General features: G+C 48.6%; 1 protein-coding gene across 1 annotated transcript in view; it reads right to left on the reverse strand.

Annotated features, from left to right (window-relative positions):
• Nucleotides 1-267: 267 nt before the first annotated feature.
• OPLAH (5-oxoprolinase, ATP-hydrolysing) overlaps nucleotides 268-23,778 on the reverse strand; it is a gene marked incomplete at its 3' end in the record, with an annotated part of 146,570 nt that continues 123,059 nt past the window's right edge. The window contains exons 16-21 of the mRNA XM_075315969.1: nucleotides 22,209-22,321; nucleotides 20,419-20,570; nucleotides 20,178-20,338; nucleotides 15,650-15,751; nucleotides 1,237-1,411; nucleotides 268-452 (exon numbers count right to left, since the gene is read on the reverse strand). Of these exons, the coding sequence (XP_075172084.1) occupies nucleotides 268-452; nucleotides 1,237-1,411; nucleotides 15,650-15,751; nucleotides 20,178-20,338; nucleotides 20,419-20,570; nucleotides 22,209-22,321 (888 nt within the window). The remainder of the gene's footprint in view (nucleotides 453-1,236; nucleotides 1,412-15,649; nucleotides 15,752-20,177; nucleotides 20,339-20,418; nucleotides 20,571-22,208; nucleotides 22,322-23,778) is intronic.

A 23,778-nucleotide genomic window follows, 5' to 3' on the forward strand; every position in this document is an offset into this window, starting at 1 on the left:
GGCAGTATTATAGTAGTTATATTCTTGTACATAAGAGCAGTATTATAGTAGTTATATTCTTGTATATAGAGGCAGTATTATAGTGTCTCGGGAGCTGGGTTTCTTCAGACTGCAGCCTGTCCTGACTTGTGACTAGGACGGGCTACCATATGAATTGAGTGAGGGGCAGTTTTCTTACAATCCTGTAGAACCCCTCTAACAATTGCAATTGGTCAGATACATAGTCAGTGACCAGCAGTGCTCAATGCTTATGGCTTAGGTACTGACCTGAATATGTGCCATGTATGCCTGTACCACTTCCAGGCCATAGATATCAATTAGCTCATTCACCAGCTGGATGCCCTTCTGATTTGCTGCCACCTGTGCTCGCAGGTCAGATAAATTATCATGGAGATTGCGGCTTCCACTGCTGCCGGGAATTAGTCCAGGAGCCATCAGAGCCTCAGTGACAGCTGTCAGGATGCAGAGGTGGAAGAAGATAGAAAAGTTCAAAGGAACTAATATAACAAAGAGTAACAGAGCGAAAAAGTCACAAGAGCTAATCAACAATCATTCACCAGTGAACAAAATGTACAAATAAAGTATTAGACTTAAAAAGTAAAGTCTCTTTGCAAATTTATTATATAAATTATTTGATCCTGAGTTACCTCCTGTATTATACTCCAGAGCTGCACTCACTATTCTACTGGTGCAGTCACTGTGTACATACATTACATTACAGACCCGGAGTTACAGAGGCTGTGCTGAATTATCATTAGATGCTCTGGTCGTTCCGTTCTGCAGAATGTCAGCACTAAAGATTTATATTCTCAAAAATGTAAAAAGAAAAAAAACAAAAAACAAAACTGTAGGCGGCTGTGAAGTGTATGAAGTGTAGGAGAGAAGCGATTGTATGTTTGTGGTTATATGATTGTTGATTATTTCAAATAGTAATCACAAAAATAATGAGTTCAGCTCTGAAGTTTAATACAGTGAGGTAAAGGCTAAAAAAATGCTCCAAAATTAAATGTAATAGGAAAATGCTTGCAGCTGCTGCTGTCAGATATCAGTGCGATGTCCAATACAAGACTCCAGTCCTAACCCTACGTAAGATATAAGGACATCACATATCAGCCGTGGGGTAAATTACAGCAGTCACTGCTGTTCTGAGATTTTCCGTCCGATTCACAAGCACGGCCGCCTTACCCAATGCTGCAGCCTTTACTCATGTCCCTCAAGTGTGTCATGTCCGCTCACCTTCTTCTTGGAATGTTCCTTCCTTCACAAGTTTGAAGGAAGTAAAAACGGCTCCTTCTTCCTTCAAGGACTTGGAATGTGGTGGCATGGAGCCGGGGGTGATGCCTCCAATGTCAGCATGGTGCCCACGGGAAGCCACAAAGAAAACTGGACGTGGAGCTTCTACCCGGAAAACCTGTGAAGCGGGGTGAGAAGACAATGGAAACCGTCACCTACAGCGTAACACCACGTATTAGTATTCTGTGATTGGGGTCAACAAAATGAAAAAGGTAATTAACCCCTTAGTGACGGAGCTAATTTTCACTATAATGACCAGACCAAATTTTGCACTTCTGACCAGTGTCACTTCATGAGGTTATAACTCTGGAACGCTTCAACGGATCCCGGTGATTCTGACATTGTTTTTTCGTCACATATTGGACTTCATGTTAGTACCAAATTTAGGACAATATTTTTTGCGTTTATTGAAGAAAAAAATTGAATATTGGCAAAAATTTTGAAAATTTAGCAATTTTCAACTTTTGAATTTTTATACCGTTAAACCAGAGATTTCTGTGACACAAAATAGTTAATAAATAACATTTCCCACTTGTCTACTTTACATCAGCACAATTTTGGAAACAACATTTTTTTTTGTTAGGAAGTTAGAGGGGTTCAAAGTTTATCAGCGATTTCTCATTTTTACATCAAAATTTACAAAACCATTTTTTTAGGGACCACATCACATTTGAAGTGACTTCAATAGGCCTAGATGACAGAAAATACCCAAAAGTGACACCATTCTAAAAACTGCACCCCCCAAAGTACTCAAAACCACATTCAAGAAGTTTATTAACCCTTCAGGTGCTTCACATGAACAAAAGCAATGTGGAATGAAAAAAAGCAAAAATTAAATTTTACCTAAAAATGTTGCTCTAACCCAAATTTATTCACTTTTAGAAGAACTAACACAACAAAATGGACCCCAAAACTTGTTCCCCACTTTCTTATGAGTGCGCCGATACCCCACATGTGGTCAGAAACCTCTGTTTGGACAAATGGGAGGGCTCGGAACAGAAGGAGCAATATTTGAATTTTGGAAAGCAAATTTGGCTGAAATAGATTGCGAGCACCATGTTGCATTTACAGGTCCGCTAAGGTACCTAAACAGAAGAAACCCCTCACAAGTGACACCATTTTGGAAACTAGACCCCTCAAGGCTTCTATCTAGGGGTATAGTGAGCATTTTAGATCCACAGGTACTTCACAGATTTTGTTAACGTTACGTTGTCATATTGAAAATTTTAATAATTTTCTCAAAAATGTTGCTTTAGCATCAATTTTCTCACTTTTTCAAGAGGTAATTCCAAAAATTTGACCTCAAGGTTTGTTAACCACTTTTTTATGAGCGCGGTGATACCTCACATGTGGTCTGAAACCTTTGTTTGGACAAATGGGAGGGCTTGGAACGAAAGGAGCAATATTTGAATTTTGGAAAGGAAATTTGGCTGAAAAAGATTGCGGGCACCATGTCACATTTGGAGGACCCCTAAGGTACCTAAACAGCAGAAACCCCGCACAAGTGACCCCATTTTGGAAACTAGGCCCCTCAAGGAATTTATCTAGATGTTTGGTGAGTACCCTGAACCCCCAGGTGCTTCACAGAATTTTATAACGTTGAGCCATGAAAAAAAAAAAAAAAAATTACCACAAAATTGTTATTTCAACCAGGTAGCTTTTTTTTTACAAGAGTAAAAGGAAAAAATTCAGCATAACATTTATTGTGCAATTTCTCCTGAGTTTGGCGATACCTTATATGTGGTGGAAATCAACTGTTTGGGCGCATGGCAGGGCTCGGAAGGGAAGGAGTGCCATTTGACTGCAAAATTGGCTGGAATCAATAGCGGACGCCAGGTTGCATTTGGAGAGCCCCTGAGGTGCCTAAACAGTGGAGGTCCCCCACAAGTGACTCCATTCTGGAAACAAGACACCTCAAGGCTTTTATCTAGGTGTATAGTGAGCAGTATGAATCCACGAATACTTCACAGAATTTGATAAGCTTAGGTTGCCATATTGAAAATTTTCATTTTTTTCACAAAAATGTTGCTTTAGCATCAAATTTCTCACTTTTTCAAGAGACAACAACAAACCGTGGACCCAACAGGTTGTTATCCAATGTCTTATGAGCACAGGGATACCCCACATGTGGCCAAAAACCTCTGTTTGGATAAATGGGAGGGCTTGGAATGGAAGCAGCACCATTTGAATTCTGGAAAAGTTGAAATAAATTGCGGGCACCATGTCACATTTGCAGGGCCCCTTGGGTACCTATACATTAGAAACCCCCACAAGTGACCCCATTTTGGAAACTGGATTTTATTCAGGAGTATAGCAAGCATTTTGAATCCACAGGTACGTCACAAAAATGTTGCTGTAGCAACAAATGTCTCACTTTTAGGCTATGTGGCAATGATCCAGCGACACGGCGTCTAGTACACAGTGTCAGCCTCCTGCAGAGATGTGAGTGTTGTCCACGGGAGAACGCAGCTGCCCATGCCCACGATTTGGGTTCAGGCCGCTGTGGAGCTCTATGATACCTGCAGAGAACACTCATCTCCGCAGCATAAATTGACATGCTGAGGCTCGGGAAGCTGCGCCACACGTCAGTTTATGTGGCGGAGAAAAGAAGCACATTGGGCAAGCACATTGGTCATGGGATTTCTAAAAATCCTTCCACTGTGCTTCTACTGCACAATGCAGCGTTATGGACACAGGGAAAACAGTCTGCGCCCAAAACGCTGCAAATCCCGATTGTGGGCGCACAGCCTAAAATGCTACAATGGATGAATGGATAGATGTCAAACATATATAACGTCCCACCCCCTGCATATTCTAAGCTGGCACCCTTTAGTGCCTTTCATGTGGCACTAAAGGGTGCCTAGCCTTGTATTTAGCCCCCCAAAAAAATAATAATTAAAATAAACGACGTGGGGTCCCCCCCATTTTTGATAGCCAGCTAGGGTAAAGCAGACAGCTGTAGCCTGCAAACCACAACTGACAGCTTCACCTTATCTGGTGATCAATTTGGAGGGCTCCCCAGGCGTTTTTTTTAAAAAAAAAAAAACGTGGGGTCCCCCCCAAATTAGATCACCAGCCAAGGTGAAGCGGACAGCTGGGGTCTGGTATTCTCAGGGTGGGAAGAGCCATGGTTATTGGACTCTTCCCAGCCTAAAAATAGCAGGCCGCAGCCGCCCCAGAAGTGGCGCATCCATTAGATGCGCCAATCCTGGCGCTTCGCCCCAGCTCATCCCGCGCCCTGGTGCGGTGGCAGACGGGGTAATATATGGGGTTGATACCAGCTGTAATGTCACCTGGCATCAAGCCCTGGGGTTAGTGATGTCACGGCATCTAAACAGATACCCGACATCACTAACCCAGTAAGTAATAGAAAAAAATAAAGACAAAAAAAAAAATTTATTTGAAAAAACACTCCCCGAAACATTCCTCTTTCCCCAATTTATTGAAAATAAAGAAATTCCGGTCGCTGTAATCCATTTTGGAGGTCCCACGCCGACTCTGGATCTTCTAGAATATGGGGGGCACGTTCAGGGAACGTATCCCCCATTTTCTGGAAGAGCAAGCTCTCCATGAGCAGTGTGGGTGCAGTAATCTGAGAATACTGCACTCACACTGCCCCGGTCCAACTTAGTGCAGAGTGACCTGCAGTAACCTCATTCCAGAATATGAGGGGCACGCTCACAGAACGTACCCCCCCATTTTCTGGAACAGCAGTCTCTCCATGTGAGGACCACACTCCTCACATGGAGAGACTGCTGATTACTGCACTCACTCTCCCCCGGTCCACAGTGGAGCAGCCTGTGCATCAGCGACGTCAGCGTCCCTGCAAGACTGACGTCGCTGATGCACAGGCTGCTCCACTGTGGACCGGGGGAGGAATCCAGCTGACAGCCGCTGTCTGCGCATGCGCCGCCAGCATTCAAGAAGGAGGCGGCGTGATCGCGGGACGGATCACCAGACAGGTAACGTATGACCGGGGGCTCGGGGGCTGGGGGGGGGTGATGGGGGGTGACCTAGTGGGACCTGGGGACACCTTTCTGCCGCATGTGACGTGTCACATGCGGCAGAATGAATGCGGGGGAGGGGGGGTGGCTCTGGAGACCCGGAGGGGGCTCCGGTGACCAGAGGGCTCCGGTGGACCGGAGGAGGGGTCAGGGGGAGGACATTTCCCTCCGATCTGAAATGTTTGATCATTTCAGATCGGAGGGAAATGAATGCAGAGTCGGCGGCGGCAGTTTTCAGCGCGCGTCGGCGCCATCTTGCACGCTCCGGAGGGGGGCTCTGAAGAACTGGAGGGGGCTCCAGGGACCAAAGAGCTCCGGTGTACCGGAGGAGAGGTCAGGAGGGGGACATTTCCCTCCGATCTGAAATGTTTGATCATTTCAGATCGGAGGGAAATGAATGCAGAGGCGGCGGCGGCGGGAGTTTTCAGCGCGCGTCGGCGCCATCTTGGATTTTCCGGAGGGGGGGGGGAGGTTGGATGGATTTCTCCGGTACCGGGGGCTTTGGGGGCACTAAGGGCTCACATTTATTTCTCATCTGACATGTTTGATCACGTCAGATGAGAAATAAATAAATTTTACCGGCCATTTATTTTTTTTTTATGTTGTCGCCGGTATACGGTGTATACCGGCGATCGCATTAACGGGGTGCATAAAAAACACCCCGATTCATAATCTGGGGGGTCTCAGCTACCCCCGGTAGCTGAAACCCCCGAGATTTTTCGTCACTGGGGGGCGCTACAAGCTTTTTCCGGCCTGACGTCTCAAGACGTTGGAACAGAATAAGTACCCTGTTTTTCCGACATCTTGAGACGTTAGGCCGTCGCTATGGGGTTAAGAAGAGGAAACATAAAATCACATCAGTATTCAGTGACCGCCCGTCTCCTCTGTTCTCAGTATTCAGTGACCGCCCGTCTCCTCCGTCCTCAGTATTCAGTGACCGCCCGTCTCCTCCATCCTCAGTATTCAGAGACCATCCGTCTCCTCCGTCCTCAGTATTCAGTGACTGTCCGTCTTCTCCGTCCTTGGTATTCAGTGACTGCCTGTTTCCTCCATCCTTAGTATTTAATGACCTCCCGTCTCCTCCATCCTCAGTATTTGGTGACCGCCTGTCTCCTCCGTCCTCAGTATTCAGTGATCGCCAATCTCCTCCATCCTCATTATTAAGTGAGCTCCCGTCTCCTCCATCCTCAGTTTTTGGCGACCTCTCATCTCCTCCATCCTCAGTATTCGATGACCGCCTGTCGCCTTAATCCTTAGTATTCGGTGAACGCCTGTCTCCTCCATCATCAGTATTTAGTGACCGCCTATGTGACGGGGTCCTTTTCCCATATCACACAATCAACAGAGCGAGAGATGGCTGTACAATCCAAAGAGCGTTTATTCCAACCAAATCAAATGGTCCATAACATAATCCACCATACAGAGGGTAAAAATGGAAAAGAACCACAAATATAGTAGAGAAAGTGATAAATGTCCAGGTCTCTCTGGGGAGCTGCCCCTTCAGCCCAGAGGATCAACCTTTGTCCTTCTGTCTTCAAGTTCTCAAACAGACTGCCTCATCCCCCCAGATAAGCAAAGAGGTTGGGTGGATCCCAGGCCCTCTTCCCCCCGAGTAGGGACAGGAACACTACAGGGGGTGATTACCTACAGAGAATACAATGTACACACAAGCAATATAAATAATGGATAGTGAACCACGCCTAAAATTCAAACCTACACAACATGATACACAACCCCCCATATTCCACCATCACAACCTCTCCCTCCTTCTTAATAAGTGAGTATGTCATGAGATCTACACAGACCTCTGGCCACCTCACTTAAGTACATGTTGCTCAGCTGTGGATTAGTCCCTTGTACAGCGGTAGGGTTGGAAGGACAAGCTTCCCTTTGTGTCCATCTTCACTCAAACTGTGTTTCATCTCTCACATCATTCCCTAGGAGAATATCTGCAGGCAGGCTGCTCATCACTCCAACCACACATTGCTTGACCCCAAAGCCAAAGTCCAGATTGTGAGGTAGCGTCGTCGGCTGCGCTGCAGAAGACACGGGATCCAGGCACCAAGGTTCACAGCACACGGTTTATTCCAAAGAAAAAGTCCACAATATTACATATGTGCCTTTCCGGCAGAGAACTCAGGGAGATGTGATCACCCCCTCACACCCGGCACACCTGCCCTTGTTCCTGAATCTATTTATCCCTCCCTTCAGCCTGTAGGGAAAACAGCATTAACCCTATAGTGGATTATCATGGAGTGAGCACAACCGGGGCGAGACATACCGGCCGTCATAGATAACCCCGGTCACAGTCTCACATACCCCCCCCCTCAGTTCAAGCGTGCGGGGTTGAACTCCTGCCATCAAACATGGGCCGCGGGACAAGGCATCGGCGTTGCCCTGCAACCTACCGGCCCGGTGTTCAACCGTAAACCGGAAGTTCTGCAGAGAAAGGAACCACCGGGTAACCCGGGCATTCCGTTCCTTGGCGGACCTCATCCAGACCAGTGGAGAGTGATCCGTCACCAAGCGAAACTGCCGTCCCAGCAGGTAATAGCGTAGGGACTCCAAGGCCCACTTGATCGCCAGACACTCCTTCTCCACTACGCTATAATTCCGCTCGGGAGGGGTGAGCTTCCTACTTAAGAAGGTGACGGGGTGTTCCACCCCCTGAACCACCTGAGACAGCACTGCCCCCAGGCCGACCTCCGAGGCGTCAGTCTGTACTATGAACTCTTTCCGGAAATCAGGGTTTACAAGAACGGGCTGTCCGCACAGGACCTCCTTCAGGGCCCGGAAGGAGTCCTCGGCCTGCGGAGTCCAGCGCACCATGACGGACTTCTTGCCTTTGAGAAGGTCCGTCAAGGGGGCTGATAGTCCCGCAAAATCTTTTACAAACCTCCTGTAGTACCCCACGATACCCAGGAAGGCCCTAACCTGCTTCGTGGTCAGGGGTCTAGGCCACTTCTGGATCGCCTCCACTTTGTTAATTTGGGGCTTAATCACTCCTTGGCCTATTACGTAGCCCAAGTAGCGGGCTTCCGTGAGTCCCAACGCACATTTCTTGGGATTGGCTGTCAATCCGGCTGTTCGAAGCGCGTCCACCACCGCTTGTACCTGTTCCAAGTGGGTCTGCCAATCGGAGCTGTAAATAATGATGTCATCAAGGTACGCTGAAGCATACGCCTGGTGGGGTTCCAGCACTAAGTCCATCAACCTCTGGAACGTGGCCGGAGCGCCATGTAACCCAAAAGGCAAGACAACATAGTGGAAGAGACCCTCCGGCGTAACAAAAGCGGTTTTCTCCTTGGCGGACTCCGTTAGTGGCACCTGCCAGTACCCCTTGGTCAGGTCGAGCGTGGTAAAGTATCGCGCCTGTCCCAGCCTATCAATCAGCTCATCCACCCGGGGCATGGGGTAGAGATCAAACTTGGATATTTCGTTCAATCTCCTAAAGTCATTGCAGAACCTTAAGGAGCCATCGGGTTTTGGTATTAGGACAATCGGACTAGCCCATTCACTCCGGGATTTTTCGATGACCCCCAGGCGTAACATTGACTTTACTTCCTCTGATATGGCTTGTCGTCGAGCCTCCGGTACCCGGTATGACTTCAGGCGTACCTTCAGGTGGGGCTCGGTGACAATATCATGTCGTATCAGACTGGTCCTACCGGGCAGCTCGGAGAAGACATCGGGGTTCTGCTGAACCAACCGTCTGGCCTCTCGCCTCTGTGTCTTGGTGAGGGCTTCTCCAATCCTTACTTCCGGTTCGTCCCCTCCGGAGGTCGCTGGAGCCGGATGTGAACGACCCGAAGAGGAGGGAGGTGGGGAAAAAACAGCCATCAGGTTTTCCCGTTCCTGCCAAGGTTTTAATAGGTTGACATGGTATATTTGTTCAGGTTTCCGCCTACCGGGCTGCAATACTTTGTAGTTAACCACCCCGACTCTTTCCTTTATCTCGTAGGGGCCTTGCCACTGAGCCAGGAATTTACTCTCCGCCGTGGGAATCAATACCAACACCCGATCCCCGGGATTAAAGGTCCGCACGGTGGCTTGTCTATTGTAGCGGCCGCTTTGCGCGGCCTGAGCCTCCTGTAAATGCTCCTTCACAATTGGCATGACCGCGCTTATGCGGTTCTGCATACCCAAAATGTGTTCAATCACACTTTTATGGGGGGTGGGCTCCTGCTCCCAGGTTTCTTTTGCCAGGTCCAACAATCCCCGGGGATGTCGCCCGTATAACAATTCAAAAGGCGAAAACCCCGTGGATGCCTGTGGCACCTCTCGTATGGCAAACATCAAATAGGGAAGCATCATATCCCAGTCTTTCCCGTCTTTGGAAATCACCCTTTTGAGCATGGTTTTCAGGGTTTTATTGAATCGTTCCACTAAACCATCCGTCTGAGGATGATACACAGACGTACGCAACTGCTTGATCTGGAGTAGCCGGCATAGCTCTTTGGTCACTTTAGACATGAATGGGGTCCCCTGATCCGTAAGGATCTCCTTGGGCAACCCCACCCGGCAGAACACAGCAAACAACTCCCGAGCTATAAGCTTGGCTGCAGTATGTCTGAGAGGTATCGCCTCTGGATACCGGGTGGCATAGTCAACGATCACTAGGATATGCTGGTGCCCTCGAGCAGACTTTACGAGGGGCCCCACCAGATCCATCCCTATCCGTTCAAAAGGGACTTCTATAATGGGTAACGGTACCAACGGACTGCGAAAGTGGGTCAGGGGTGCGGTAAGCTGACACTCCGGGCAGGTTTCGCAGAACCGTTTTACCTCCCCAAAGACCCCGGGCCAATAGAACCTTTGCAATATTCGCTCCTGCGTTTTCTTGACCCCTAGGTGACCACTCATCAGGTGTTTATGAGCCAAGTCGAGGACCCGCCGGCGATACGGCTGGGGCACCACCAACTGCTCTACCCCTACGCCCCGTATTTCATCTACCCGGTAGAGTAAATCCTGCTTAAGAGCGAAATGGGGGTATCTTACCTGGGCACCAGGCAGCTGTGCCACCCCGTCAACTACTGTCACCCGACTCCGGGCATGTATTAATGTAGGGTCCTGGAGTTGGGCTGTCCCAAACGTATCCGGGGACGCCTCCAACTCCGGGATGGGCTCGACCGTCTCAGCCTCTCCTGCCAATACCTCTAGGGGCGACCTATCCGGTTAACATTCTGTCCCTATCATGGGGACCCCTACGGCAGGCGTCCCGGATTCAGGATTGTAGGGCTCAGGTCCCGGACTGACCAATATCTGAGGGGACTTAGGAGGTCCCTTCCATAAAGTCCAAAAATAGGGCAGATCCCTTCCTAGGATCACATCATAGGGAAGAGTATTAATAAGTCCCACCTCATGTTGCACCTGACCGCAAGGTGCTGTGATGGTGACTATCCCCGTGGGATAGTCTCGGCGGTCCCCATGTATGCAAACCACCCCCACGGTACGTCCGGTGGCCTTTACTTTAGCCCTTAGGGTTGATCGCACAAGGGTCACTAAGCTTCCGGAATCCAACAAGCCTGTAACCGGACATCCATTCACCTGAATTTGGCACAAGTGGGGCTCAGTCTCTGGGTAGACCAGGTCAGCGGTACACACCACCTGAGCATACATTGAACCCCGCCGGGTAACCCCACAATCCATGGGCTCCGTGGTGAGTGGACACTGGGCTTCCATATGTCCCACCCGCTGGCACCGCCAACATCTAATAGGGAAGGACACCCCCTTGACGAGTTGTCGTTTAGGGTACATAGTTTTCCGGACCTCAGGGACGGAGGGTGCAGCTTCAGACGGGACGGTAGCGGACTCCCGCACCGGTGTCAGCGGTGGGTCCTTGGCCCTAGGCTTGGAGGGGCCGAACCGCCGGGCGGTACGCAAAGTCTCAGTGTCCCGTATCAAGTCCTGCGTAGCCACATGCCGCTCTACCAGGGACACTAATTGGTCCAGGGTACTCGGGTCACCCTGTCCGACCCACCGTTGAACGGTGACGGGTAAAGTGCGCACAAAACGATCCACTACTACCCTTTCCACCATTTGCGCCGGGCTCAGAGTGTCAGGCTGCAACCACTTTTTTACAAGATGTAACAAGTCATAGGCCTGGGAGCGTACGGGTTTGGCTTACTCAAAGAACCACTGATTTACCCGCTGAGCCCGTACATAGGTATTCACCCCCAACCGAGCCAGTATTTCGGCTTTCAGGGTCACATAGTCAATGGCGTCCTCGGTACAGAGGTCCAGGTATGCTTTTTGGGGTTCCCCCATCAGATAAGGTGACAATACCTCAGCCCACTGCGGGGTCGGCAGCTTTTCCCACTCGGCCACCCGTTCAAACACCGCCAGGAACGCTTCCACATCATCACCCGGGGTCATCTTTTGCAACGCTTGTCTCACCGCTTTCCGGACGCTGCCGTCATCACCCGATCCCGGGGTTGTTGCTGCCGGTCCGGCACGGATCGACTTGGCCAGGAGAACCATCTGTTCTTGGTGCCTTTTTTCCTGCAATTGCAAGGCTTGCTGCTGACGTGCATTGGCCTGCTCCATCTGTTCTTGGTGCACTTGCAAGGATTGCTGCTGACGTGCATTGGCCTGATCCATCTGTTCTTGGAATTTTTTTTTCCTGCATTTGCAAGGATTGGAGCAGGTGTGCATTGGTCTGTTGCTGCTGTGCATTAGCCTGAGCCAAATGCTTTAGTATGTCCTCCATGGCGTCGCCGGGTTTGGGCTGTAGTATAGCCGCTCGAATCCAGGACATGTGCTACTGGGTCACCAGGAATGGATGCTACACCTCACCGGCTGTCATGCCCGCCGATTCTCCACCATATGTGAGGTAGCGTCGTCGGCTGCGCTGCAGAAGACACGGGATCCAGGCACCAAGGTTCACAGCACACGGTTTATTCCAAAGAAAAAGTCCACAATATTACATATGTGCCTTTCCGGCAGAGAACTCAGGGAGATGTGATCACCCCCTCACACCCGGCACACCTGCCCTTGTTCCTGAATCTATTTATCCCTCCCTTCAGCCTGTAGGGAAAACAGCATTAACCCTATAGTGGATTATCATGGAGTGAGCACAACCGGGGCGAGACATACCGGCCGTCATAGATAACCCCGGTCACAGTCTCACAAGATCTAAAGTCACCTTTGGGATATTCCTCCTTTGTCCTCCAAACAATTCAATAACAATCCCTGGTCCATGATGTATCACCTCTGGCCGAACCCCCCCGGGGATCAGCTATTGTGAAAAATGCCCTGGAGTCACAAAATCCAATGACTCTCTGTCCATCCAGCACAACCTACTTTAAGTGCTTACTTTGATGGTAAGAGGAACTCGGGGCTGTGGCTCACACTCCATAAACCCCTTGTGGTCGACCACGAGTATCTGAGTCATTAGGCAAGTCAATTTGAAGGGGTGAGAACTCTTCCCCTCTTGTATTTGGCTGTAGAGAATGAACAGGTCGATTTGGTGCAAGGTCATTCCTCAATCGACCAGCAGGGCAAGTGTTTTGCACATGCCCAGACTGCCCACATCGATAATATCTCTGCGTCATACTCCTTTCAGTGTGCATTCTGGAGAAGGCTGTAGGAGAACCTGGTGACAAAGGCCGGAGCCCATACACACCAACAGGGGCATCTATGGTGCAGGGGTCAGCGGTACACTCCAGTGGAGGTGGTTGTAGCTCTTCCTCGGGCGGGATGGAGTCCACAAAATGCACCGGACGAGGTGGAGGTGCATGGGGGTCCCTCAGAGTCCTTATGGGACAACTGGTTCGCAGGTGCCCAGGTTGTTCGCACCCATAACATCTCTTCTCTGTGATTCCCCCAGGGCGTGGTCGGAACTGTTGGGGCCCAGGATTGGAAGCCGTAGTTGTCATCGGCCTGTAACTGTGTGGAGGGGCAGATATAATTGGAGAGGGCTGGTGTGCAGGAGCAGGCTATGTCTTATTGTCCAGAAGCCTCCTCCATTGCGGTCAGATAGTAAGGGTCTCATTAGCCAGGGCTGCAGCTCTATCCAAGGTGCATAGCGTGCGCTCTCTGACCCATTCCCGTATTTCTGAGGGACACTTGTAAAGAGATTGTTCTATAAGAGATACCTGTATAACGTCTTCCAGCCATCTCCGACATGCCTCGGACATCTTATGGGCATACATCCTCAACGATCCCCCCGTGGTGCATGGGAGGTCTCAGAACTGGGCCCCATGTGAGTCTGGGGTGATGGCATGGTACTCCAGGATAGTCCGCTTTGCAATGTTATAATCCCGGTTCTGCTGTGAGTCAATGGTGCGATAAGCCTCTGCCAGGCTTCCGTTCAGGAATCCCACTAACAAACGCACCCAGCCAGAGTGGGGAACCTCCATCACCACACACTGCTGCTGAAAAGTCCTTAAAGAACCCCTCCACATCTCCAGAAGCCTCATCAAATAGCTTAAAATCCGCCCAGGTGATCCGTACAGGCTCCCGGATCGCTGGGTTTACATTATAACTCATATTACTCCCTCTGCCGGACTCCATTGCTTCTCGTCTCCTCTGTGCTCGGTGAGCAGCCGCCTCCTTATACTCCTGAGATACACTGGGGCCCAGAACCTCCATCTCTTCTTCGAACCACACTAACCACTGGCTTTTTGGGGCAGGGATCCCCGTCCCCAGTGCTTGTCCGTTAGACATCTGGAAGGAGGTGGACTGGCTCGCACCCACCAGTAGATCAATTAATGCCTCTTTAGTCAGTCCCTGGTAGTTCAGGCCCAGCTCTCTGGCTCTCTCCTGTAGACTGGATGCAGTCCAGTTTCTGTACTCACTCTGTGGGAGGTTCTCCACTGGGCTGTGCTCTGTTGATATCACTGCTGCCACCAGTTATCAGGAGGTAAAAAAAAATAAGACGGGGAGGGCACCACCCCTAAGTGGGATCTTCTAGGTACAAAACAGCATGTGGAAACAAAAAGGAAGAAAAAAAAGAGTGTACCTAAACAACTGGGATCACCACAGAATATAAATAACCTGATATTTTATTGATGCAAAACAATCCACACATAATGAACACAATACAAAACACAATGCACAGTATCACCTCTAAAAGCATTTAAAACCAATGACAAAAAGTGAAACAAAGTGACTTATTCAGTGTACAATAAGTAGAAAAATTCAATGATCAGAAACTCAGTCCATGCATGATAATGTCAACTTTAGTCCCTGAATATATTGAAGAGGGTCCAGTCACATATCCCTGAAAGGCATATGGAAAATAGTGCCAAAAACTAATAATGGAAATACACACTGAATGCAAAAAAATGCCTGCACTTGCTAGAGGAATCACTAAGTTGAGCTGATCATCACACAGAGAAAACAAAACTGGTATGGATCAAAGTGTGCCAGGCACTATGATGCTACCATATAGTAAAATGACCTGGCCCCCGTCTCTCTAACCTGACCCTGTAGGGATCCTGGAAGGGGAAGGGGGGGGAGGGGATGAGGCAAGAGGGAGAAAGAATTCTCCACAAAGAAACAAAACCTCTTGGATCTAAGTGCAATCGGATGGACCAGTCATGTGCTATTCAAAGCAGGACAGGGTTGGATGGATGGCCCTGGAGTAAGTTACAGCCCACGTTGTCCCATATCACACAATCAACAGAGCGAGAGATGAGTGAGCAATCCAAGAATATTTATTCCAAGCAAATCAAACGGTCTATAACAATCCACCATACACAGGGTAAAAATAGTCCAGAAACACAAATATAGTCCAGTAAGCGATTAAATGTCCAGGTCTCTCTGAGAAGCCGCAGCTTCTGCCCAGAGGATCAATCTTAGTCCTGCTTCTCTTGAAGTTCTCACACAGACTCACTAATTCTTCAGGTAAGCAGAGCGTTTAGGTGTATCCCAGGACCCCCTCCCCCAGACCTAGGGACAGAAACACTACAGGGGGTGATTACCTACAGACAATACAATGTACACACAAGCAATACAGAGAATGGACAGAGAACCATGCCTAAAATACAAACCTACACAACATGATACACAACCCCCCATTTTCCACCATCACAGGGTGATTGCCCCTCATCAGTGCAAAGTATGAGTATCTTATCTGGCTTATGAGAAGCTATAGTGGGGACCAAGGGGAAGACTATTCTTTTTGCGGAGACCTGACAAACCAGTCTGGCAGTCCCCTCACTTTTAGGATTGCTACTTCCAATAGGTGGTGCTAGAGTTTGTCTCCTTCCTCCCTGGAGAGACAATTTGTAAAATGAAAAATTCATCCATATGAAGGCTTTTTTGCAGGAGGAAATGTAGAATTCTACCATGTATTAAAAAATGAGAAAACACTACAACCTATAGCGATGGATGAGGTCGACACTTACTGGTGTGATCACCGTCAGGTCTGGCAGGTGACTGCCCCCGGCACACGGGTGATTGCTAAGGATCACATCGCCTATTTTCAGATCATTGTCCAAGTTTTTAATCTAAAACCAAACAAAAATAAAAAAATTATTAAAGGTAAATCATAAAAATCCCCTGAATTGTCCAAATGGGAATATTCAGTGCGATCTGGGATTAATGAAAAAGAAGAAAACACCTAAACCCCAGAACCCAGCAGAGCGAGAGCCCAGGAGCCTCAGAGCTCGAGTGCCCAGGAACCCTAGAGCCCAGAAGCACCAGGAACCCAAAAGCACAGGAGTCCCAGAGCCCAGGAGCCCCAGGAACCCCACAGCCCAGCAGCCCGAGAGCCCCAGGAGCCTGAGAGCCCAGTAGCCCCGGAGCCCCAGAGCCCAGGAGCCTGAGTGCCCAGGAGCCTGAGTGCCCAGGAGCCCCAGAGCCCGAGTGCCCAGGAGCCCCAGAGCCCAGGAGCCCCAGAGCCCAGGAGCCCTAGAGCCCCGAAGTCTGAGAGCCCAGGGGCCCCAGAGCCCTGGAGCCCAAGAACCCAGAAGCCCAAGAACCCAGAAGCCCAAGAACCCAGAAGCCCCAGGAGCACCAGAGCCCCAGGAGCACCAGAGCCCCAGGAGCACCAGAGCCCAGGAGCCCAGCAGCCCCACATGATACTTATTCTCCTATCCACGGAGCGGGGGTTTCCTATATATATCTAATATATAAAGCTGAATGTGTGTATGTATGTATGTATGTATGTCCGGGATTGGCATCTGCACAGTCGTAGCTACAGCCACAAAATTTTGCACACTCACACGTCTGGACCCAAAGAGCGTCATAGGCTATGTTGTGAGGTGAAATTTTAACCCCGCACGTTCCAATTTACTAATCAATTTTGCCCCTATCTACCTAATGGGGAAAAAGTGAAACGAAAAGTGTGTCTGCACCGTCGCATTTAGAATCACGAAATTTTGCACAGACACCTCACGTGACCCAGGGAACGTCGTAGACTATGTTTTCACAGGAACATTTAACCCCGCGCTTTAGTTACTCTCCAAAAAACATGCCTCCATTAAAGTAAATGGAGCCTGGAACTACAGGTTATTAGTAGGAGCTGTGATTGGTTGCTATAGGAACAAAAGAAATTCATAGTATAAGAAGCTTATATGTGAGGTAATAAGATGTTGGTAGGGAAGCGGACAGACAGAGGCGGACAGGGGGACAGAGAGGCGGACAGGGGGACAGAGAAGCGGACGGGGGGACAGAGAAGCGGACGGGGGGACAGAGAAGCGGACGGGGGGACAGAGAGGCGGACGGGGGGACAGAGAGGCGGACGGGGGGACAGAGAGGCGGACGGGGGGACAGAGAGGCGGACGGGGGGACAGAGAGGCGGACGGGGGGACAGAGAGGCGGACGGGGAGACAGAGAGGCGGACGGGGGGACAGAGACTGACCAAGCACATTACTTGGCCAATTTAGTTAACTCTGTGTGGAATATCTGTGGTGTTGAAATATATGTTGTGAAATGCGTCTATTAGCTTAGTTTTTGCATTTCATAATTACATTTCTACTTGTTTTGTGTTTTTTGTTAATACATGCTATTTTAACAACAGTTATTAACCCGGGCGAAGCCGGGTAGTACAGCTGGTATATATATATATATATATAATATATATATATATATATATATATATATATATATATATACACACACACACATACATATATACACACACATACACAGTATTTTGAAAATGTTTTTTGTTGTTTGTTTTTTATTTTGGGGGGGGGTTTAAAATGTATTCTATTCTTAAAGTCGTTACAATAATGAAGGAAGCAAATTTCTAGGCTTTTTATCTTGTGTTTTTTATCTTCTCGTCTCTAATTTATCAGTTTCTTTTTTCCTTGATCCTAGGTGTACAATGAATTTTGTGACTTCTGTAAGCTTTCATGCAAGTCCCGGCTCCCATCGCTCCCTTTTTTTTCTTTATGGCCAGCGCTCATTGAGCGGGCACATGGCCGAGCACAGATGAAAAATGTGTCAATATATGCCACAAATGTGCTGAAGTCTCTGGCCGGACTGTAGCCCTCGTGGTGGTGTCTGGCAGGTGGAAGGTCTCACAATGCCCACTAATGAATCTGTCACATCTTACTCCAATCCACACTTAAACAAGACTGGCATCTTAAGGGGTTTGGGGCCAGAAGTACAAATAAGAAGCACAAAGACAAAAAATTTTTAAAAAAATAATTTACACATTGGATTAAGAAAAAAAAGAAAAATCAAATAAAAATCTCATTTGTCTGCAGAAATTGATGATAAACTAGACAAAGAAGAGTAAACAATAGAATTAAAAATATCATAAAAGGGAGAAGAAATTACGGCCCTCACCAAGCTGCACAAAAAATGTCCTTTATTTCCAAAATCAGTGCATATTGTGGGATAGAGTCACATTCACATGGTGCAGGACTGGGTAACAGACGTTTCACCTTCCCTCTCAGATGAATACGAAGAAGCTGTTACCCAGTCCTACTCCCATGATATAGAATATATTATATATATACACATATACTGTACATATATACAGTTAGGTCCAGAAATATTTGGACAGTGACACAATTTTCGCGAGTTGGGCTCTGCATGCCACCACATTGGATTTGAAATGAAACCTCTACAACAGAATTCAAGTGCAGATTGTAACGTTTAATTTGAAGGTTTGAACAAAAATATCTGATAGAAATTGTAGGAATTGTCACATTTCTTTACAAACACTCCACATTTTAGGAGGTCAAAAGTAATTGGACAAAAAAACCAAACTCAAACAAAATATTTTTATTTTCAATATTTTGTTGCGAATCCTTTGGAGGCAATCACTGCCTTAAGTCTGGAACCCATGGACATCACCAAACGCTGGGTTTCCTCCTTCTTAATGCTTTGCCAGGCCTTTACAGCCGCAGCCTTCAGGTCTTGCTTGTTTGTGGGTCTTTCCGTCTTAAGTCTGGATTTGAGCAAGTGAAATGCGTGCTCAATTGGGTTAAGATCTGGTGATTGACTTGGCCATTGCAGAATGTTCCACTTTTTTACACTCATGAACTCCTGGGTAGCTTTGGCTGTATGCTTGGGGTCATTGTCCATCTGTACTATGAAGCGCCGTCCGATCAACTTTGCGGCATTTGGCTGAATCTGGGCTGAAAGTATATCCCGATACACTTCAGAATTCATCCGGCTACTCTTGTCTGCTGTTATGTCATCAATAAACACAAGTGACCCAGTGCCATTGAAAGCCATGCATGCCCATGCCATCACGTTGCCTCCACCATGTTTTACAGAGGATGTGGTGTGCCTTGGATCATGTGCCATTCCCTTTCTTCTCCAAACTTTTTTCTTCCCATCATTCTGGTACAGGTTGATCTTGGTCTCATCTGTCCATAGAATACTTTTCCAGAACTGAGCCGGCTTCATGAGGTGTTTTTCAGCAAATGTAACTCTGGCCTGGCTATTTTTGGAATTGATGAATGGTTTGCATCTAGATGTGAACCCTTTGTATTTACTTTCATGGAGTCTTCTCTTTACTGTTGACTTAGAGACAGATACACCTACTTCACTGAGAGTGTTCTGGACTTCAGTTGATGTTGTGAACGGGTTCTTCTTCACCAAAGAAAGTATGCGGCGATCATCCACCACTGTTGTCATCCGCTAATAGAAGCATTTCACAACATATATTTCAACACCACAGATATTCCACACAGATTTAACTAAATTGGCCAAGTAATGTGCTTGGTCAGTCTCTGTCCCCCCCGTCCGCCTCTCTGTCCCCCTGTCCGCCTCTCTGTCCCCCTGTTCATCTCTCTGTCCCCCTTTCTGTCTCTCTGTCCCCCTGTCCGCCTCTGTCTGTCCGCATCCCTACCAACATCTTATTACCTCACATATAGGCTTCTTATACTATCAATGTCTTTTGCTCCTATAGCAACCAATCACAGCTCCTACTAATAACCTGTAGTTCCAGGCTCCATTTACTTTAATCTAGTCATGTTTTTTGGAGAGTAACTTAAGCGCGGGGTTAAATGTTCCTGTGAAAACATAGTCTACGACGTTCCCTGGGTCACGTGAGGTGTCTGTGCAAAATTTCGTTATTGTTAATGCGACGGTGCGGATACACTTTTCGTTTCACTTTTTCCCCATTATGTAGATAGGGGAAAAATTGGTAAATTAGAATGTGCGGGGTTAAAATTTCGCCTCACAACATAGCTTATGACGCTCTTGGGGTCCAGACGTGTGAGTGTGCAAAATTTTGTGGCTGTAGCTGCGACGGTGCAGATGCCAAAATAACATTTTTTATGCAGTAATTTCTCCTCTTTTCTTATTATTATACGATCTCTAATTCAACTGAGGACCACTGCTGCTTTTTCCTCCTAGCCATGGCAGACTTATATTATGTAAGTGTTTGCTGCCTAGCATTTTCTAAAAATTCAAAATCTCTTTTCATGAGAAATCTTGGCAGAACGCCAGGAGGCATGGAAGCCTTACCTGAAATTGGACAGTTTCCTGCATTGCTCCTAAATGCACTGGGATATGGGGGGCATTGGACACCAGACCCCCATCAGGACCAAAAAGAGCACAAGAAAAGTCCAGGCGTTCCTTGATGTTGGTGGAGATGGCCGTTCTTTGAAGGATACGACCCATTTGTTCTACGCAAGAAGAGGGGATGTCTGATTAGTATCAGAATGGACGCAGGCCTCACAATGACAAAACAACAGATAAGTCTGACCGGCGATGCTCATGAAGCGATGGGAAAAGATAGACAACTGGATGGTGTCGAGCTCCGGTCCAATAATTTGTCGTTTCCCACTTCCCACCAAGATCTGGATATCGCCGTATTCTGTAATTGAGGCTGTGCAGTCGGGCTCCACCAACACAGTGCTAAAAGATACAAACTTATGTTACATCCAGCAAAATAACAGTCACGTTCAGCCACATGCTGGATTTCACACCTGAAGGCACCACAACACTAAAATCCGAGCCTTCAGCGGCCATGCATGGACTACCCTTAGTACACGGTAGCTCAGTGGTTAGTAGTTAGTCTTGCAACGCTGGGGTCCTGGGTTCAAGTCAAACCAAGAACAACATCTGCAAAGAGTTTGTATGTTCTCCCAGTGTTTGTGTGGGTTTCCTCCCACACTCCAAAAACTGATAGGGACTTTAGATTGTGAATATTATTATATAATTATGATATAATTTAGTTGCCTATTGGCACAGAAATGAACAGATATGTCAACATAGTAGTCGGGTTTAGTAGTTTTGCCCCAATTATCAACATTTGCATCCTGTTCCTGTAGCCAAGGACTTCTCAAAACTCTTTACACTTATGCTGCATTTTGGGTTACAACTACAAATTATTGTCCAGATGATATTGATAACTAGTCAGTAGCCAACATATGTAGGGGGGCTCCTGTCACACCGGCTCATGCCTCTACGGCTGGTGGGGATGCTTCCCCCTCACTCTCCAGCTTGACATGTTCCTACAATTGGCCAATTACTTGCCTGACCCAAATGGACAGTCTACTCTGTAGAGAGGCCTAAACCCGCCCACATGTCCTGTACAGAGAAAGGAACCCACCCCCACATCCTGTACAGAGACAGGAGCCCACCCCCACATCCTGTACAGAGACAGGAGCCTACCTCCACGTCCTGTATAGAGACAGGAGCCTGCTTCCACATCCTGTACAGAGACAGAAACCTTACCCCACATCCTGTACAGAGACAGGAACCTTACCCCACGTCCTGTTCAGAGAAAGGAACTCGCCCCTACATCATGTACAGAGACTGGAACCTGCCCCCACGTCATGTACAGAGACTGGAACCTGCCCCCACATCCTGTACAGAGACAGGAACCCGCCCCGACATCCTGTATAGAAACAGGAAGCCGCCTCCACATTCTGTACAGAGACAGGAACCTGACACCACATGTTGTACAGAGACACGAGCTTGCCCCCTCATCATGTACAGAGACAGTAACTTGCCCTCACGTCCTGTACAGAGACAGTAACCCGCCCTCACGTCCTGTACAGAAACAAGAGCCCGCCACCACATCCTGTACAGAAACAAGAGCCCGCCACCACATCCTGTACAGAGACAAGAGCCTGCCCTCACATCCTCTACAGAGACAGGAACCCGATCCTATGTCCTATACAGAGACAGGAACTCTCCCCCACATCCTGTAAAGATAGAGGAACCTGCCCTACTTCCTGTGAAAAGACAGGAACCCGTCCCACTTCCTGTGAAGAGACAAAGACCCGCTCCCCATTTCCTGTGAAGAGACAAAGACCTGATCCCCACTTCCGGTGAAGAGAAAAACACTCACCACCACTACAAGTTAGGAGATAGCTGTTGGGGGAATACCAGTCTCCCCAGCAGTGGTAGCCAGTGGGTTAAACCTCAGGCTGTTTATTCGTCTGCTCATTGTACGTTCATCCTTTGACTGATATTATTGCTATGTAGACCCCCACAATAGATTCCATACAGTATATTCATCATCTGTGTATTATGTGATTTCTGCACCTGTTCTTATCTATAATAATGGCCGGTCCAGCAATTGTGTGGTCACAAGACAGGTCCTCCAGCAGATACACATTGGTGTCCATGTATCCTTCTTCAAAGTAGCATTTAGTGACCTGTGAGGAGGTTGTGAATTATAGAAAGGAGAAAAATGACTTATTGGATTTAAAGAACTAAGTATTTGATCTCACTAATATAAACAGCATCATAGGTTCATAGGTTGGGGAATGGAGTGGATGTATTGTGTGTGCTCGGTGTCCAGCATCATGTGCTCGGTGTCCACTGTCATGTGTTTGGTGTCCAGTCTGAGATGCTCGGTGTCCAATGTGAGAGGCTCCTTGTTCAGTACCATGTGCTCCGTGTCCTGTCTGAGAGGCTCAGCGCCCAGTCTGAGAGGCTCAGCGCCCAGTCTGAGAGGCTCAGCGCCCAGTCTGAGAGGCTCAGCGCCCAGTCTGAGAGGCTCAGCGCCCAGTCTGAGAGGCTCAGCGCCCAGTCTGAGAGGCTCAGCGCCCAGTCTGAGAGGCTCAGCGCCCAGTCTGAGAGGCTCAGCGCCCAGTCTGAGAGGCTCAGCGTCCAGTGTGAGAGGCTCAGCGTCCAGTGTGAGAGGCTCAGCGCCCAGTCTGAGAGGCTCAGCGCCCAGTCTGAGAGGCTCAGCGTCCAGTCTGAGAGGCTCAGCGTCCAGTCTGAGAGGCTCAGCGCCCAGTCTGAGAGGCTCAGCGTCCAGTCTGAGAGGCTCAGCGTCCAGTCTGAGAGGCTCAGCGTCCAGTCTGAGAGGCTCAGCGTCCAGTCTGAGAGGCTCAGCGCCCAGTCTGAGAGGCTCAGCGCCCAGTCTGAGAGGCTCAGCGTCCAGTCTGAGAGGCTCAGCGTCCAGTCTGAGAGGCTCAGCGCCCAGTCTGAGAGGCTCAGCGTCCAGTGTGAGAGGCTCAGCGTCCAGTCTGAGAGGCTCAGCGTCCAGTCTGAGAGGCTCAGCGTCCAGTCTGAGAGGCTCAGCGTCCAGTCTGAGAGGCTCAGCGTCCAGTCTGAGAGGCTCAGCGTCCAGTCTGAGAGGCTCAGCGTCCAGTCTGAGAGGCTCAGCGTCCAGTCTGAGAGGCTCAGCGTCCAGTGTGAGAGGCTCAGCGTCCAGTGTGAGAGGCTCAGTGTGTGATCATGTATGTAGCAGGCAGGTGGCACGTGCAAACATTGAGTGGAGGGGCAGCATACATTGAGTGGAGGCGGTGCATACATTGAGCGGAGGCGGTGCATACATTGGGAGGAGGGGCAGCATACATTGAGCGGAGGCGATGCATACATTGAGAGGAGGCGGTACATTCATAGAGCGGAGGCGGTGCACACATTGAGAGGAAGGGGTATGCATTGAGCAGAAGGGCATACATTCAACAAAGGGGGAAAACATTGAGCGGAGGCAGTGCATACATTGAGCGGAGGTGGGCATACATTGAGAGGAAGTGGTGCATACATTGAGCTGAGATGGTGCACAAATTGAGAGGAAGGGGCATACATTGAGCAGAGGCAGTGCATACATTGAGCGAAGGCGGGCATACATTAAGCGTAAGGGGGCATACATTGAGAGAAA

Source organism: Anomaloglossus baeobatrachus, chromosome 6 (assembly GCF_048569485.1).
Source record: "Anomaloglossus baeobatrachus isolate aAnoBae1 chromosome 6, aAnoBae1.hap1, whole genome shotgun sequence".
Lineage (NCBI taxonomy): Eukaryota > Metazoa > Chordata > Amphibia > Anura > Aromobatidae > Anomaloglossus > Anomaloglossus baeobatrachus.